A 19,279-nucleotide genomic window follows, 5' to 3' on the forward strand; every position below is an offset into this window, starting at 1 on the left:
AAGCCCATATACATCTCCATCACATTAACCACACCCACCTTCTCCATCACATTAACTACACACATCACATCCATCACATTAACCACACCCACTTCCATTAACCACACCCACCTCCTCCATCACATTAACCATACCCACCTTCTCATCACATTAACTACACACATCACATTAACCACACCCACTTCCATCACATTAACCACACTCACCTACTCCATCACATTAACCACACCCACCTACTCCATCACATTTCCATGCCCATCACATCCATCACATTAACCACACCCACCTCCTCGATTACATTAACCACACCCATCTCCTCCACCACATTAACCACTCCCACCTCCTTCATCACATTAACCACACCCACAACCTTCATTACATTAACCATACCCATCACGTCATCACATTAACCACACCCACCTCCTCCATCATACTAACCATGCCGATCTCTTTCATCGCATTAACCACCTCCATCACATCCATCACATTAACCACACCCACCTCCATGACATTAACCACACCCTCCTCCTCCATCACATTAACCACACCCATCCACCTCCATCACATTAACCACATCCACCTCCTCCATTACATTAACCACACACATCACATCAACCACACCCACCTCCTCCACCATGTTAACCACACCCACCTCCTCCATCACATTAACCACATCCACCTCCATCATATTAATGGAGGTGGGTGTGGCTGAATGACTTCTTCAACCGGTTCAACCAGCTCACGTCCCACCCTCCCCCTCACTGCAGCCATCTCTCCTTCTTCCCTCCACACACCTCCCCCCCACCTCAACACAGACTCCTCCATGCATTACTGCAGACCAGGTCAGAGGTCAACTGAGGAAGCTTCACCCCAGGAAAGCAGCAGGCCCGGATAAGGTGTGTCCCAGACAACTGATGACCTGTGCTGCTGAACTGGGTGAACCACTCCAACGCATCTTCAACCTCAGCTTGCAGCTGGGGAGAGTGCCCACCCTCTGGAAGACATAATGTATCATTCCAGTTCCTAAGAAGAATCGGCCCAGCTAGCTGAACGACTTCGGTACGGTGGTACTCACTTCACATCTGATGAAGACGTTGGAGCGGCTCTTCCTCAGCCTCCTCAGACCCCAGGTGCAACATGCCCAGGACTGTCTGCAGTTTGTGTACTGGGCAGGTGTCGGTGTGGAAGACGCCATCCTCTACCTGCTACACCGAGTAGCATCTGGATCGCATCTGGATAAGGGAAATGGGACAGTGAGGATCCTCTTCTTGGACTTCTCGAGTGCCTTCAACACCATCCAGCCCCTCATGCTTCAGGACAAACTGAACAGGATGCGAGTGGACCCCTGCCTGGTCACCTGGATCTCCAGCTACCTTGCCAACAGGCCGCAGTACGTCAGGCTGAAGGACATCACGTCTGACACTGTGATTAGCAGCACCGGAGCACCCCAGGGCACAGTGCTGACCCCTCTTCTCTTCACCCTGTACACCGCGGACTTCTGCTACAACTCAGAGCTGTGTCACATTCAGAAGTTCACCGATGACACAGCCATCGTGGGGTATATCAGGGACGACAGAGAGGAGGAGTATAGGAGCCTGGTGAAGGATTTTGCCGTTTGGTGCAACAGGAACCATCTGCAGCTCAACACCTCAAAGACCAAGGAGCTGGTCATTGACTTTGGGAGGTCCAGACCAAGGTCACGACCAGTTCTGATCGAGGGAGTCGAGGTGGAGGCTGTGGATTCCTACAAGTACCTCGGGCTGTGGCTGGACAGCAAGCTGGACTGGACTTGCAACACCAACCACCTCTACAGGAAGTTACAGAGCAGGCTGTACTTCCTGAGGAGGCTGCGGTCCTTTAACATCTGCAGGAAACTCCTGTGGATGTTCTATCAATCCGTGGTCGCCAGTGTCCTGTTTTACACCGTGGTGTGCTGGGGGGGCAGCACATCCAAGAAGGACACATCCAGGCTGGACAAACTGATCACGCGGGCCGGCTCTGTGGTCGGCATGAAGCTGGACTCTCTGGTGATGGTGGCAGAGAAGAGGATTATGGACAAACTATTGAACATCATGGACGATACCAGTCACCCTCTGCACACCGTCATCAGCAACCAGAGGAGCCTGTTCAGTGACAGAATGCTCCTTCCCAAGTGCAGGACGAACAGACTCAAAAACTCCTTTGTCCCTCACGCCATCAGACTGTACAACTCCTCTCTGGGGGGGAGGAGGGGGAACAGGAGGACGGGAAGGAGCTGTAGCCTCGCCTAACAATAAGCAATACTGGACAATGTGCAATATAAATGTGCAATATCTCTCCTGCTGGACATTTTTCATATCTTTTTAGTATATTTGTATATGTAAATAATGTGGCAGTGGGGGCGTGGTCAAGCATCAGTCTGTGAATGAAGGGCGGAGTCAGGGAAGGTAAGTGGTAGGATCACTGCACCTGATGGGAATTAACCTGTGTTTGTGTGTCTTCCCCAGTGACCACGCCCTATAAAAGGAGAGAGAGAGAGAGAGAGAGAGAGCAGAGAAAGGGAGCTCTCTCCCGACCAGAACACTTTTGTGTGTTACTGGGGAAGACACACAAACACAGGTTAAAGGATATGGGACATGAAACATAAATGCACGCTATATCAGTTTCTTTCCATTAAAAATATGAATTAATTGCATCAACAAATACAAAATCATCTATTAAATTCAGTAAAATCGTTATATTCGTGATGATTATATGGCATTTCTGCTCGAGCTCCGATATGCATATTTTACAACCGGAAGAGCCGCTGTCACGTGATCATACGTCACAAAAACTTTCGGGCACAGCACAAGCGGGTAGATGAATGGAGAAGTGGATGACAAGAAAAATGTTTTTATAGTCTTTAAAGTACATTGAACATCATGGTGTATTGTGCTGCTTATGGTTGCAATAATTCCAATGGGAAATGCCCTGGAGTAAGTTTTTTTGCATTCCCCAAGGACCCGAAGCTGAGGAAAGTGTGGGCTCACCTGCGCATGCGCAGTAGGCTTCGCGCATGCGCAGTAGGCTTGGTAGGACAAATCCAAGAGGTAGGATAACTTTACAGAACACCTGTTGAAAAAACTTTGCACCTACTGTTTCCCACAAACTGTCTTCGGACCATTTCACTGAGGATTCTTTCAACATTAATGCTCAGGTACTGAGTGATATTAATTGCCAAGCCAAATTTAAGAGGCTACTTAAAGATGGAGCCGTTCCCAACGTCCCAATTCAGGAACAAGACGGTGGAGTGAAACCCGAAGTGCTACGGCCACCACTAGGTGCATCCGCTAAGCGACTGAAAGCCGAGGTAAGGATTAGTATTATAATTTTGGGTGTATCAATTATTGATTATCATAATTCTGACTCGTTTCGCCATTTTGAATGTTTTCATCTTGGACTCTGGAAGCATTGTATCTCAATCAATCTCGAAAAATATCAGCAAAAAAAAACTAGCTTGCAACGGACTTTAGCTAGATCTATGATGAACTTTCAATGTATGATACAAAAATAATACTTCTTTCAACAGATCATTAGCCTTTGAGCAGAATTGTTTTTAACTTACCAGGAAGTGTTATCGAGCCGACCGCTTTCAGTTTCATGAGGGCTGAATGAACTCTCACTCTCAGAATCATCTGACCCGTCAGAGTAAAGACAAGATCCATGTTCATGTGAATTTCCAGCTATCGGTTCGAATTGATAGGGTCTAACTTCACATCTCTGTGAAACATCGGGAATATCACTGTCGATGGTGTCCATTTCGGTAACCTGTTTACATTAGATTCCCAAGCGCTGGCTCCTTGGAAAGTTTTTGTGACGTCACTGGTCACATGACCACCTAGCTCATTAACGAATCATTGTTTTACGCTGATGTATAAAAAAAGTTGAATAATGTGATGATTTTCACATTTTTGACGCCCTGCAGTGATTTAGGCTACGTTCACACTGCAGGCTGAAGTGACTCAAATCCGATCTTTTCGCCCATATGTGACCTGTATCCAATCTTTTATTGACAATATGAACGACACAGATCCGATTTTTTCAAATCCGACCCAGGCCGTTTGGATATGTGGTCCTAATTCCGATTCCTATCCGCTCTTTTCATATGCGACTTCAGTCTGAACCACCAGGTCGCATTCATCCGACTTACACGTCATCAACAAGCCACAAACGTCACTATTCTGCGCTGAAGTAGGCGGCGGGTCTCTCAAAAAAAGTTACAACAACATGGCGCATAATCACGGGCACAGATAGAGGGTGGGACTCATCCCACCCAGATTTAAATTCACCTCGTTCGGTCCCCCCCACTTATAGGGAGGAAAAAACGTCTATGCTGTCTTTCTTTGCATAAGGCAAACCTCACGAAAAAATCAAAAGACTAATTACCATTCAGTTTATTGAGGTGCACAGCAGTGTATACATAGTTGCAACAACTCACATAAAACAAAACAAAGACTGATATTCGGTTGGTTGAGCTGCGCAGACTGCACAGGTTGCGAGCTCGAGCTTGGTTGCTATGGTTACTAACAACAAGTTTGACAGGCATATCGGGGTTGGGGTTGGTTTGCTGGCAGCTTTGTCCCCCCCATTTTTTTGTCCCCCCCAGTTCAAAAAACGTATCTGCTCCCCTGCGCATGACATCAATGCGAGGGACGCTTCGGGCTGTGAAGGTTCTGAATCTTCTCAATGGAAGGACGCAGAGGTTAGGGAGCTGATTTCCATTTGGGGGGATGCAGCTATTCAAGCTAGATTGGATGGGTCATACCGCAACCGGGCGGTTTTACTTCCGTAAACACTGGCCATGCTCACTGCGTGTGACGTCGTCGTATCCTGCAATGCACATGCGGAACACTTTTAGGTCGCTTTTCGTTCATACTGAGGATCACATACAAGTCGCATATATTTGTTAATGTGAACGACCTCACAAAAAAATCGGATTTCATAAAAAAATCGGAATTGAGCATTAAGCCTTGCAGTGTGAACGTAGCGTTAGATGGCATTTCTTATGTCCTTTATACATAATTACACCCAGAAAAAAATCCATGTCCCATATCCTTTAATTCCCGTCAGGTGCAGTGATCCTATCACTTACCTTCCCTGACTCCGCCCTCCATTCACAGACCGACGCTTGACCACGCCCCCGCTGCCACAAATACGTAATTGATTTATCTAGAGGTTTTCTAAAGACTTAATTTATCTAGAAGTTCTCTCTTTTTTCGATTCTGTTCTCTGTTTATCTGTAATGATGCTGCTGGAATTTTAATTTCCCTGAGGGAACCCTCCCAAAGGGATCAAAAAAGTTCTATCTAATCTAATCTAATCTAATCTAATCTAATCTAATCTAAATTAACCACACCCACCTCCTCCATCACATTAGCCACACCCACTTCCTCCATCACATTAGCCACACCCACCTCCTGCATCACATTAGCCACACCCACCTCCTCCATCACATTAGCCACACCCACCTCCTCCATCACATTAGCCACACCCACCTCCTCCATCACATTAACCACACCCACCTCCTCCATCACATTAACCACACCCACCTCCTCCATCACTTTAACCACACCCACCTCCTCCATCACGTTAACCACACCCACCTCCTCCATCACGTTAACCACACCCACCTCCTCCACCATGTTAACCACACCCACCTCCTCCACCATGTTAACCACACCCACCTCCTCCACCATGTTAACCACACCCACCTCCTCCATCACGTTAACCACACCCACCTCCTCCATCACATTAACCACACCCACCTCCTCTACCACGTTAACCACACCCACCTCCTCCATCACATTAACCACACCCACCTCCTCCATCACATTAACCACACCCACCTCCTCCATCACATTAACCACACCCACCTCCATCACATTAACCACACCCATCACATTAGCCACACCCACCTCCTCCATCACCCTTATATTTATATCCTATAATCAGAGCACAGTGAACAGACCCATCGTGTCCTCCAGTGATAAACTGGTGATTGTTACAGATAGAAAGATGATGTGATGAATGAGTGAATAAGAGGAGCTCTATCTCACCAGTGATCCAGGAAGAACCTGTACTGAATGAGGAGAGTAAAGACGAAGTAGATGAAGCCCTCCAGTGCCATACACACCATGTATTTCCCCACAAAGTCCCATCTGAATGGGTCCAGAACAAACTCCTCCCCTTTACACACAAACATCATACAGGACACTCAGCTCAGGGGTGAGGCATTAACGATCTGTATTTACTTTGTGATAAATAAGGTGAGGGTGTGTCACCGAATCGGGCGTAGACGTCAGTCACCGCCTGGTTCATGGCCAAATCGATCAGGCCTCGTCCCAAACAGAAGTGAGGGAAAATCAGCAGCACCTTCTTTAATCCCTCATTAAACAGGAGCAGAGACTGAAACATGGAGAGGCGTGTGTTAGAGAGATGGATTGATCATTACTGAAACACACACACACACAGATAACAGGGAGATGTTTACCCTGTTGTTCTCAAAGAGCTCGAGGATGAAGGTGACGGCACTGCTGTTAATGCCGATAAACAGATTGATGCAAGACAGAGAGACGTACGCCGTGCTGGGAACGCTGAACATGTACGACATCGGGTACATCATTGGAGTCACTGACCACCTGAAACGGTCCACACCCAGGAGATTTCAGTCGAAATGTGGGATTAAAGTCCAGCAATAAACACTCACAGGATAATTTTAATGAGAAAAAAGATTTAATTCAGGAACTGAGTTGTTCATTTGTTTAAATAACATTTTTGTGTTATGAATAAAAATGAAAGAAAAGGAAAATGATGAAGAAAAAGAAGAAGAATATGAAGCAGAAGAAGGAAAATGAGAAGAAGGAGATGAAGAAGAAGGAGAAGATGAAGGTCACCCGTATAAGCTCAGCAGGGTGATGAGTGCTGGCAGGTTGGTGGGAGATGTGTAGCACTTTTTATCGAAGGTGATGAAGATGGACACCACCATAGCTGTGCTGATGGAGTAATTCACCTACAGAGTCACAGAGAGAAAAGATTCAGCTCCACAGTTCTACATTTACTCAGAAGTTTCTGGAACCTCACTGAAGCACACGTGATAATGAAGATGATAAAAGATGATGATGAAGCCATCACCATGTCCCAGAAGAAGTTGGTGAGCCAGTAAACGAGAGGACTGACACCACTAACGAACTGCAGGTGTTTGGCCTTCGTCACTCGTTCCTGGATGAGGTAGAGGACAAAACTTGCCGGGACGAAGGACATGGCAAAGATCACGCAAATGGCCACCACGGCGTCCACGGATGTAGTCAAGCTGTTCAACACAAACACGGAGGAAAGAACAGACATAAGATCAAAAAATATAAGAAATGAAACTTAAATGAAATTAAGTTCAAGTCCGGGGTGGCACGGTGGTGTAGTGGTTAGCGCTGTCGCCTCACAGCAAGAAGGTCCGGGTTCGAGCCCCGGGGCCGGCGAGGGCCTTTCTGTGCGGAGTTTGCATGTTCTCCCCGTGTCCGCGTGGGTTTCCTCCGGGTGCTCCGGTTTCCCCCACAGTCCAAAGACATGCAGGTTAGGTTAACTGGTGACTCTAAATTGAGCGTAGGTGTGAATGTGAGTGTGAATGGTTGTCTGTGTCTATGTGTCGCCCTGTGATGACCTGGCGACTTGTCCAGGGTGAACCCCGCCTTTCACCCGTAGTCAGCTGGGATAGGCTCCAGCTCGCCTGCGACCCTGTAGAACAGGATAAAGCGGCTACAGATAATGAGATGAGATGAGAAGTTCAAGTCCAAGTTCAAGTCAACTTTATTATCAATAATGCCATATGTGCCTTACATTAAGTAAGAAACAAAGAAAATAATTAGAAAACGATAAATACATAAAGAAAAAAAAGTCAGCGTAATAAAAAGGAGAAGCAAAGAGTTTGGATTCTAAGAATAGTGTTTGTGTTATTTCTGCAGTAATCTGATCACTGAATTAGATTAAATTAGATGTAGATGAGGAGTGGGTGTGGTCTGCATATGGGCTGGGCGTGGCCTGTGACACCCACATTGTGACATCAGAGAGCTGCTCCTTGGTCAGGTTGAGAGGATGATTGATGGCTGTGATGCCGAACTCAGACGGATCGGCACGAAACGGCAGGTTGGCTCGCAAGATGGCGTTGTTCGCTACGTTCATGAAGGTCACCATGGCGTGCCATCCTTTATTATTAAACCACACCTATGACATCACCAAGAACACACACACACACACACACACACACACACACCGAGCAAGGGCACTTAACCAAGGGAACAAGGGGAAGTACAGGGGGAAACAACCAAAGCTTTAAATCATCTCTGTGATAAATGATTACCTTGACGTTATATTCGCTTTCCATGTGGTGCAGGAAAGGTCCGATTTCTTTAACAGCCAACCTGGAGTAGGGACCCTAGGGAGGGGTTTAGCACTAAATGACACACATCCATTTCTTTTTCAATAAAGCATAAATGGCAAGCATTATTAAATCAAGGTGATGTGTTTAGGGTGCCTCTGTAGGGTGCCTACCCCCGTGATGTTCATCATGTTCCCGAGCTGATGGAGGACGTTCTGTATATTTACAGGATCCACATCCAGAACAGGAAGTTGGCCTCCTACAGACAGACCGCCGTACCTGAGAAGACGAATCAGTCTGTTTATGGAGAAAAACCTTTAAAGCGAACTAGATTGAGTAAAAAATAGCAAAAATATAAACACGTTACCTCTGCTCATTCACCCAGTATTTACTCTTTAAGCTGTCCATGAGAAGAACACACTCGGGTTAGTGTCAGAACTGTGATGTCATAAAGAAGTGTGTGCAGGTAAGTGTGGTGAAGCTCACCTGGTCTTGATAAGACTGGGATACGTCTTCACCAGGAAATCCGACACGTTTCTGTCTGTCAGGTCGAGCAAAATGTCTCCTGTCGCTTCTTTTCTCTACACAGAAAAGCCCCCAAAAGGTAAGCACACTAATAATGGCGCTAGCAGTGCTAACAATGCTAACAGTGCTAATAATGCTAACAGCAACATCTCAAATTACCTATTTTAAGTGCACTAACGCACTCACTCAGAGTCGTTGTGCCAAAGTATGGAACATCAGACCCTTTTTACACTGAATGGTTGCAGCCTCGTTAGTAGAAGGGGTGGAGTTATCAGAGGGGAGGGGCCAGTGCAGACTTTTTTTGTATAATTTTTGGTTTGATGTGAATCATTTCTGCCCTACAGCTGTTGTTGTACCTGGCGTGGCGGCAGTCCTCCTGCTCCGATTGGACAGACTGGAAGCATTGTGAGTTTCTCACTGGTGCTACACTGACAGGAAGGGGAGGGGTTTCGCTCTGTCCACTCAGGGCTCTGTAAGATGTTACTGATCACCGGAGAAACTGGTGGAACTTCCCAATCTGTGGTAACATTCCCACACGGCATATTCCTACGCGCGCACACACACACACACACACACACACACCAAAGCTAGCATCTATAGTCTGTATAAAACAGTTTCACAGAGACAATGCTAATGTGGCTAACACTTCAGAGAAGGACCTGTCAGATGTTCTTTGTACTTTAAGGTAACAGTCTGTCATGTTGTTCAGTGCTTTCACGCTGATAAGACAGACGTTGTTGGTATTTATTCTGTAAGACTCCATCCAGACCAACACTGCGAACAACACTGGAACGTTGAGATTGAAATTTTTAATCCAGCTTCGCAGAAGAGTCAGAGGCGTAGAATTGTGACAGGGTTTTATTTAAACTATTATCGAATTGCTAATGTGGTTTTAAAGCTAATATGTGAGACAGTAGCATGAAGCGTCTCACTCTAGCGGCTGCTCCTTCATGCAGCGTGTCCCCATGCCCGGGTCCCTGAGCAGCGTGTAGATGAAGTGTCTCATGGTGGGATGGGACGGACGCTCGTTACTGAAAAGCACAAAATATAACTCATTAAACTCAGTGCACTGCTGATGAGGATTTCAGGAATAAACTCTGTGTAAAGCAACGCTGACCTCAAGAACGTGTGCTGCTGTCCGTACATCCACGGCGTGAGCGTCAGACTCGGGTACTCACCAAACGGGGGCACGATCAGTGTGAAGAACAGAGCAACTAACACAAAGCTCGCAGGCAGAACAATCTACACACACACACGATTTATTAAAAAGGATGAAAATAAAAATAATCTAATAATTCCTAATGTCTGAGTGAGACAGGTGGGCATGTCTGAGTGAGACAGGGGGGCGTGGCTGAGTGGAACATTCTGGACTCACCTGAGCGAGAAAGTCCTTGGAGCTGCGTGTGGCATGATGAAATCTCTTCACCAGCAAAGCGTGAAACTGTTTGATCACCAGGCTGAACCCTTTAACCTGTCTCGAGGCTTTTCCCGCCCTGCTGTCCGAGTCTCCACCTGTCCCCACGCCGTTCTCCTGCACACCGTTCCCTTCTGCAGTGGACAGCACACAGAACATCTCAAGAACTTCACATTAAAAACTGGAATGGAAGTTTTAGCAAAGCCATGACTGCAGGACCTGGGATTAAAGCTAAGCTAAAGCGCTAAAGTGCTTCAGTGCATGATGCAGGAATGCTAAACAGCGCTAGTGCACGAGAACGCGTCATCACCTTCAGGAGCCACTGATTTATTACTGTCTCTCAACAAGCTGCTGCTTTTCCTCCGCTGCAACATCCACTGCTCTGAGGAACACCATTAGATACCACACACACAGTTACACACCAAGGACACACACATCAACACCACACACACATCAACACTACACACACACACACACAAACACCACACAGATAAACACCATACACACACACACACACAAACACCACACGCACAAACACCACACACACAAACACCACACGGATAAACACCACACAGACACAAACACCACACACACATCAACACCACACACACACAGATAAACACCACACACACAAACACCATGTGGATAAACACCACACAGACACAAACACCACACACACATCAACACCACACACACACACAGATAAACACCACACACACACACACACACACACAAACACCACACACACAAACACCACACGGATAAACACCACACAGACACAAACACCACACACACATCAACACCACACACACACACACACACACACACACAGATAAACACCACACACACACACACACCACACACACAAACACCACACGGATAAACACCACACAGACACAAACACCACACACACATCAACACCACACACACACACAGATAAACACCACACACACACACACACAAACACCACACACACAAACACCATGTGGATAAACACCACACAGACACAAACACCACACACACATCAACACCACACACACACACACACACACACACACACAGATAAACACCACACACACACACACACACAGATAAACACCACACACACACACACACACACACACAGATAAACACCACACACACACACACCACACACAAACACCACACACACAAACACCACACGGATAAACACCACACAGACACAAACACCACACACACATCAACACCACACACACACACACACACACACACAGATAAACACCACACACACAAACACCACACACACACACAAACACCACACAGATAAACACCACACAGACACAAACACCACACACACAAACACCATGTGGATAAACACCACACACACAAACACCACACGGATAAACACCACACAGGCACAAACACCACACACACACACACACACACACACACACACACACAGATAAACACCACACACACAAACACCACACACACAAACACCACACAGATAAACACCACACACACACACACACACACACACACACACACACACACACACACACACACAGCACACACAAAAACACCATGTGGATAAACACCACACACACAAACACCACGTGGATAAACACCACACAGACACAAACACCACACACACATCAACACTACACACACACACACAGAGATAAACACCACACACACAAACACCACACACACAAACACCATGTGGATAAACACCACACAGACACATAAACACCACACACACACAAACATCACACGGATAAACACCACACAGACACAAACACCACACACACATCAACAACACACACACGCACAGATAAACACCACACACACAAACACCACACACACAAACACCATGTGGATAAACACCACACAGACACATAAACACCACACACACAAACACCACACACATCAAAACTACACAGATAAACACCACACACAGTTACACACCAATGACACACACAAACACCACACACATCAACACCACACACACAAACAACACACACATCAACACCGCACACATCAACACTACACACACAGTTACACACCAAGGACACACACATCTACACCACACACAGATACACACCAAGGACACACACCAAGACCACACATACAAACACCACACACACAAACACCACACACAGAGTTACACCCCAAGGACACACACAAACACCACACACACAGTTACACACCACACACATCAACACCACACACACAGTTACACACCAAGGACACACACATCTACACCACACACATCTACACCACACACATCAACACCACACACACACACACACACACACACACACACACACACACACACACAAAGACCACACACAGAGTAACACACCAAGGACACACACAAACACCACACACACACACACACACACACACACAAAGACCACACACAGAGTAACACACCAAGGACACACACAAACACCACACACACACACACACACACACACACACACACAGAGTTACACACCAAGGACACACACATCTACACCACACACATCAACACCACACACACAGAGTTACACACCAAGGACACACACAAACACCACACACACACACACACACACACAAACACACACACAAAGACCACACACAGAGTAACACACCAAGGACACACACAAACACCACACACACACACACCACACAGAGTTACACACCAAGGACACACACATCTACACCACACACATCAACACCACACACACAGAGTTACACACCAAGGACACACACCAACACCACACACATCAACACCACACACACACACACACACACACACACACACACACAAAGACCACACACAGAGTAACACACCAAGGACACACACACACACACACACACCAACACCACACACAGAGTTACACACCAAGGACACACACATCTACACCACACACATCAACACCACACACACAGAGTTACACACCAAGGACACACACCAACACCACACACATCAACACCACACACACACAAAGACCACACACAGAGTAACACACCAACACACCAAGGACACACACACACACACACACACACACACACACACCAACACCACACACACAGTTACACACCAAGGACACACACAAACACCACACACACCAACACCACACAGATAAACACCACACACAAACACTACACACACACAAACACCACACATCAACACCACACACACATCAACACCACACACATCAACACACACACATAAAATTCAATCATACTGACTGTACAGCTGCTGCCAGCACCTTTGATCTAAAGGTGGGGCTATTAAATATTAGATCTCTTACATCTAAAGCGCTAATGGTTAATGAACTCATTACTGATCAGGAGTTTAATGTACTGTGTTTAACTGAAACATGGATTGAGCCAAATGAATATATAGCATTAAATGAAGCGAGTCCTCCTGGATACAGTTATATACACCAGCCTCGTCTAACTGGCAGAGGAGGAGGCGTCGCGGTTATTTATAACGATTATCTAGGTGTAACACACAAACCTGGTTATAAATTTAATACATTTGAAGTTCTTCATACTCATATAATGTATGTAGCCTCGAAAAATAAGTCTACCCAGTTAATTCCATTGCTTATTATTTACAGGCCCCCGGGGCCATATTCTGAGTTTCTTTCTGAATTTGCAGATTTTATCTCAGATCTGGTTATTTCCTTAGACAAAGCTTTAGATTTTAATGTTCACTTCGATAACCCAGAAGACCCTTCAAAAACAGCGTTTGTGTCCATTTTAGATTCAGTAGGGATTAATCAGAATGTCATAGGACCGACCCATAATGGTGGTCACACCCTCGATCTAATACTAACATTCGGGTTAAACGTAGAAAATATAGTCACACTTCCACAGTCTAGTTATCTCAGATCATTATCTCATCTCATTCAAACTATGTCTGAGTAATAATATATGCACCTCACCATGCTACTGTATTAAACGTACATTCACGTCAACTACTGCACAGAGCTTTATAAATGATCTCCCAGAGCTGTCAACTTTGATTGGGTCACTGTCAGCCCCTGCAGAACTTGATCAGGCAACTGAATGCTTAGAGTCAACATTCCGCCATACTTTAGATAATGTAGCTCCTCTAAAAAGGAAAATGATCAGAGACAAAAAATTAGCACCCTGGTATAATGATGACACTCGCACATTAAAACAGACCACTCGAAAATTGGAATGTAAATGGCGTCAAACAAAATTGGTAGTGTTCAAATTAGTGTGGAAGGAGAGCTTCCTGAAGTATAGAAAAGCTCTTAGTGCTGCGAGATCAACATATTTCTCCTCCCTAATAGAAGATAACAAAAATAATCCTAGATTCCTATTTAATACTGTAGCAAAATTAACCAGGAATAAGTCCACTATAGACACATGCACACCTGCAGTATGTAGTAGCAACGACCTCATGAATTTCTTTAATGACAAAATTGAGAATATCCGACAAAAAATTCAAACTACTAATTTAAGGTCAGACAATGTAAGTGACCCTGTAGTTAACAATATAGAAAGAAGAAACCTTTATTCGTCACATGCACACTTCAAGCACAGTGAGATTCATCCTCTGCATTTAACCCATCTGAAGCAGTGAACACACACACACCCAGAGCAGTGGGCAGCCACACCAGAGCGCCCGGGGAGCAGTCAGGGGTTCGGTACCTCGCTCAAGGGCACCTCAGCCCAAGGCTGCCCCACGTCAACCTAACTGCATGTCTTTGGATTGTGGGGGAAACCGGAGCACCCGGAGGAAACCCACGCAGACATGGGGAGAACATGCAAACTCCACACAGAAAGGCCCTCGCCGGCCGCTGGGTTCGAACCCGGACCTTCTTGCTGTGAGGCGACAGCGCTAACCACTACACCACCATACTGTATCAGATCAGCAATTAGACTGTTTTACTGCCCTTAGAGAAACTGAATTACTTTCATTAATCTCAGCATCAAAAGCCTCAACTTGTGTACTAGATCCCTTACCTACACGTCCATTCAAACAGATAATACCTGAAGTAATTGAACCGCTTCTAAAAATAATAAATTATTCTGTCACGATTGGCTATGTACCCAAATCCTTTAAACTAGCAGTTATCAAACCCCTGATTAAAAAACCTGACCTTGATCCCTGTCAGCTGTCCAATTATCGGCCAATATCAAACCTCCCCTTTATCTCCAAGATCCTTGAAAAAGCTGTGGCACAGCAGTTATGCTCATATTTACATAGGAATAACATCCATGAAATGTATCAGTCAGGATTTAGACCTCATCATAGCACAGAGACAGCACTGGTTAAAGTAGTAAACGACCTACTGTTGGCGTCTGATCAGGGCTGTGTCTCGCTACTTGTGTTGCTTGACCTTAGTGCAGCATTTGATACCATTGATCATTCCATTCTTCTGGATAGACTAGAAAATGTTGTGGGAGTTAAGGGAACGGCCCTCTCCTGGCTCAGCTCTTATCTAACTGATCGTTATCAGTATGTTGATTTTTCTAGACATACTGAGGTAAAGTTTGGTGTTCCACAAGGTCCTGTCTTGGGTCCACTGCTTTTTCCTTTATATATGTTACCTCTGGGTGATATTATTTGTAAACATTGTATTAGTTTCCACTGTTATGCTGATGACACACAGTTGTATGTTTCTGCAAAACCTGATGAGAGACACCAGCTTTATAGAATTGAGGAATGTGTGAAGGACATTAGACACTGGATGCTTATTAACTTCCTTCTGCTTAACTCTGACAAGACTGAAGTACTTGTACTCGGACCACATGCAGCTAGAAGTAAGTTTTCTGATTCCACAGTAACTCTGGATGGCCTTTCTGTTTCTTCACGTGCGGCAGTAAAAGACCTCGGAGTGATTATTGACCCCAGTCTTTCATTCGAAACTCACATTGATAACGTTACCCAGATAGCTTTCTTTCATCTCAGAAATATTGCTAAGATAAGAAATTTAATGTCATTACATGATGCGGAAAAACTAGTCCATGCTTTCGTTCCCTCCAGGTTGGATTATTGTAATGCCTTACTGTCTGGATGTTCCAATAAGTGCATAAACAAGCTCCAGTTAATTCAAAATGCAGCAGCAAGAGTCCTTACTAGAACTAGAAAATATGACCCCATCACCCGTCTTATCCACACTGCATTGGCTCCCAATCAAATTTCGTATTGATTATAAAATACTACTATTGACCTTTAAAGCACTGAATGGTCTCACACCACAGTACCTGAGTGAACTTCTGCTCCTCTATGACCCGCCACGCCTACTTAGATCAAAAGGTGCGGGCTATCTGCTGGTACCTCGTATAGTGAAGGCTACATCAGGGGGCAGAGCCTTTTCTTACAAAGCCCCACAGTTATGGAACAGCCTTCCAAGTAATGTTCGGGAATCAGACACAGTCTCAGTGTTTAAGTCTCGGCTGAAAACAGATCTGTTTAGTCAAGCCTTGTGTTAATGGTGTTTATGAGGTAAAGGTGTAGATCTGGAGGATCCTCAGACAGAGTGTTTTGGTAAACTGGGATGTATGGATGCTGTCAGTCCCCACTCGCTTGCTCACTCGAGTTTGTTGACGGTGCAGTGGCTGCTGCTTTATGTCCCGGGGCTCCCTCATGCCTGTGTTACCTTCTGGCTCTCTCCTTTTAGTTATGCTCTCATAGTTAGTTGCCGGAGTCCCTGCTTGTACTCAGTGCAATATGTATACTGTTCCTACTTATTCAGGTGACATTGGGCATACCTAACCACCTGTGTTTTCTCTCTCTCTCCCCCAGATCTGTCCCTCTGAGTTACATGTCGGTCCTGGGATCGAGATGCTGAACCTCTTCTGCCCCTCGGACCTGCCTGATCCATCCTGGTGCCCTGTGTCTGGTTGGAGTCTCATCGCATCGCTCCTGTGGAGGACGGCCCCATGAGGACAGTTGAAAGTCACACCTGGAGGACGCTCTGGACTCTTACAGTAATGCTTTTATGGCTGAGGACTACAGTTGACTTGCTAACTTTAGGACTGCAGTTGTCATGAACAGTTTTGCACTCAAGTTTCCATCAATGAAGAGTTTATAACATCAACGAGACTGACTTCATGTTAAAACTGTTAATATTATAGTCAGGCTGTCTGTTGTTGCCCAAATGAGGATGGGTTCCCTTTTGAGTCTGGTTCCTCTCGAGGTTTCTTCCTCATGTCGTCTGAGGGAGTTTTTCCTTGCCACCGTCGCCACAGGCTTCATCATTGGGGATAGATTAGGGATAAAATTAGCTCATGTTTTAAGTCGTTCAAATTCTGTAAAGCTGCTTTGCGACAACGTCTATTGTTAAAAGCGCGATACAAATAAACTTGACTTGACACAAACACCACACACACACACAAAACACACAAACACCACACACACACACACACACAAAACAGACAAACACACACACAAAACACACAAACACCACACACACACACACAAAACACACACACACAAAACACACAAACACCATACACACACACACGCACCACGTATCAACAGCACACACATAACAACACACACCGCACACAACAACACACACACACACACACACACACACACACACACACACACACACACACACACACACACACAGACAAAACACACAAACACCACACACACACACACACACACACACACACACACACAAACACTACATGCACAAAACACACAAACACCACACACACACACACAAACACCACATGCACAAAACACACACACACCACACACACACAAACACCACACACACACACACACACACACAAATGTAAACACCACACACACACACTCACCAACACCACACACCAGCAGAGATAGGCATCAAAATTATACAGTAATACAGTATACACTAAAGACACACAAACTCAACACCACTGACGTAACACCGCTGGATCTCCACTCAGGCGATGAGCTAGAATGAGGTTGAAACAGTTGAAACACCTTCATACTCCCTGAGATTTCCAACATGGCAGTGTTCCTGATGTTCCTGATTTTACTGATGTAAATGTAAAATATCACACAAAGTTTATTGAACGTTGTAAATTTACAGCAGGTTTAATGCGTTCAGGTGATGAGGTCGCAGGTGGAAGTGGAGCAGTGAGGGAACACTCACCTGGGTTCACACTGCCGTTAGCCGCCTCTCCATCTGCAGTAACCTTCAGGAAGATCTGAGAGAGGAGATGACGTGTCACTTCCTGTTCATTTATCACTAACACACTCGCCCTGTAACGACTCTGACTTAAACTTCTGTGATGGTACTGAAATGCCTGATGATGGTGCTGAAGTGTAAAGAAGTGAAACCGACCTCCTCCAGCGAGGTGTCTGAAATGCCAAAGCTGCTCAGGCCGATGTCACCGAGTGTCTCCTCCAGCTCCCGGAACAAACTGGCGTAGGAACGGTGTTTAAAGCCTTTATTAGGTAGCAGGTACGTGAGCTCCTGACCAATCACCTCGATCAGCCTCGCCTCAGGAACGTGGTGGTGGATGAGATTTGTGATGTTCTCCACGTCACCTGGTGAGGAAAAAGTATTGGTCACTAATCAGAAAAATCAAACTCTAAATTAATTAAACTGGAGTAAAGTTGCAATCAGGGGCAAAAATATTCATAATGAAAATGATATTATAGTAAAAAAAGCTAACAGGTAATTAGCACGCTAACCGTCCAGGCTCCTGTCAATGTGCGGTGTCTGAGTCTCCTCTTTATACCTGGCGCAGGTGGAACACATACAGGAACACTCCGACTCACAGTCACACTCATTCTGCAAAACAAACAAAATGGACAAAAATGAAACTCTTTACTATTTTTATGCCTATGAATATACATCAATATGCAAATTAGGAAACACCCCCATGTCCTCATGTCACCCATAACAGTTTAACGCTGGCCATTGTCAGCAGCCCAGATCTGTCTGAATTCCCAACTGTTACAATGACAACCACCATCTTTTCAGTGCTAACATTAG

The 19,279-nt window shown here is 45.5% G+C and overlaps 1 protein-coding gene across 1 annotated transcript in view; it reads right to left on the reverse strand.

Annotated features, from left to right (window-relative positions):
* Window positions 1–19,279, reverse strand: part of LOC132871942 (retinal-specific phospholipid-transporting ATPase ABCA4-like) — a 105,391-nt gene that overhangs the window by 54,861 nt on the left and 31,251 nt on the right. The window contains 18 exon segments of the mRNA XM_060906578.1: window positions 6,075–6,204; window positions 6,300–6,423; window positions 6,509–6,656; window positions 6,912–7,027; window positions 7,150–7,327; window positions 8,063–8,232; window positions 8,369–8,443; window positions 8,560–8,665; window positions 8,754–8,786; window positions 8,873–8,967; window positions 9,268–9,457; window positions 9,844–9,942; window positions 10,029–10,153; window positions 10,287–10,459; window positions 10,636–10,707; window positions 18,431–18,485; window positions 18,623–18,828; window positions 18,976–19,075. Of these exon segments, the coding sequence (XP_060762561.1) occupies window positions 6,075–6,204; window positions 6,300–6,423; window positions 6,509–6,656; window positions 6,912–7,027; window positions 7,150–7,327; window positions 8,063–8,232; window positions 8,369–8,443; window positions 8,560–8,665; window positions 8,754–8,786; window positions 8,873–8,967; window positions 9,268–9,457; window positions 9,844–9,942; window positions 10,029–10,153; window positions 10,287–10,459; window positions 10,636–10,707; window positions 18,431–18,485; window positions 18,623–18,828; window positions 18,976–19,075 (2,195 nt within the window).

This window comes from Neoarius graeffei, chromosome 23 (genome assembly GCF_027579695.1).
Source record: "Neoarius graeffei isolate fNeoGra1 chromosome 23, fNeoGra1.pri, whole genome shotgun sequence".
Taxonomy (NCBI): domain Eukaryota; kingdom Metazoa; phylum Chordata; class Actinopteri; order Siluriformes; family Ariidae; genus Neoarius; species Neoarius graeffei.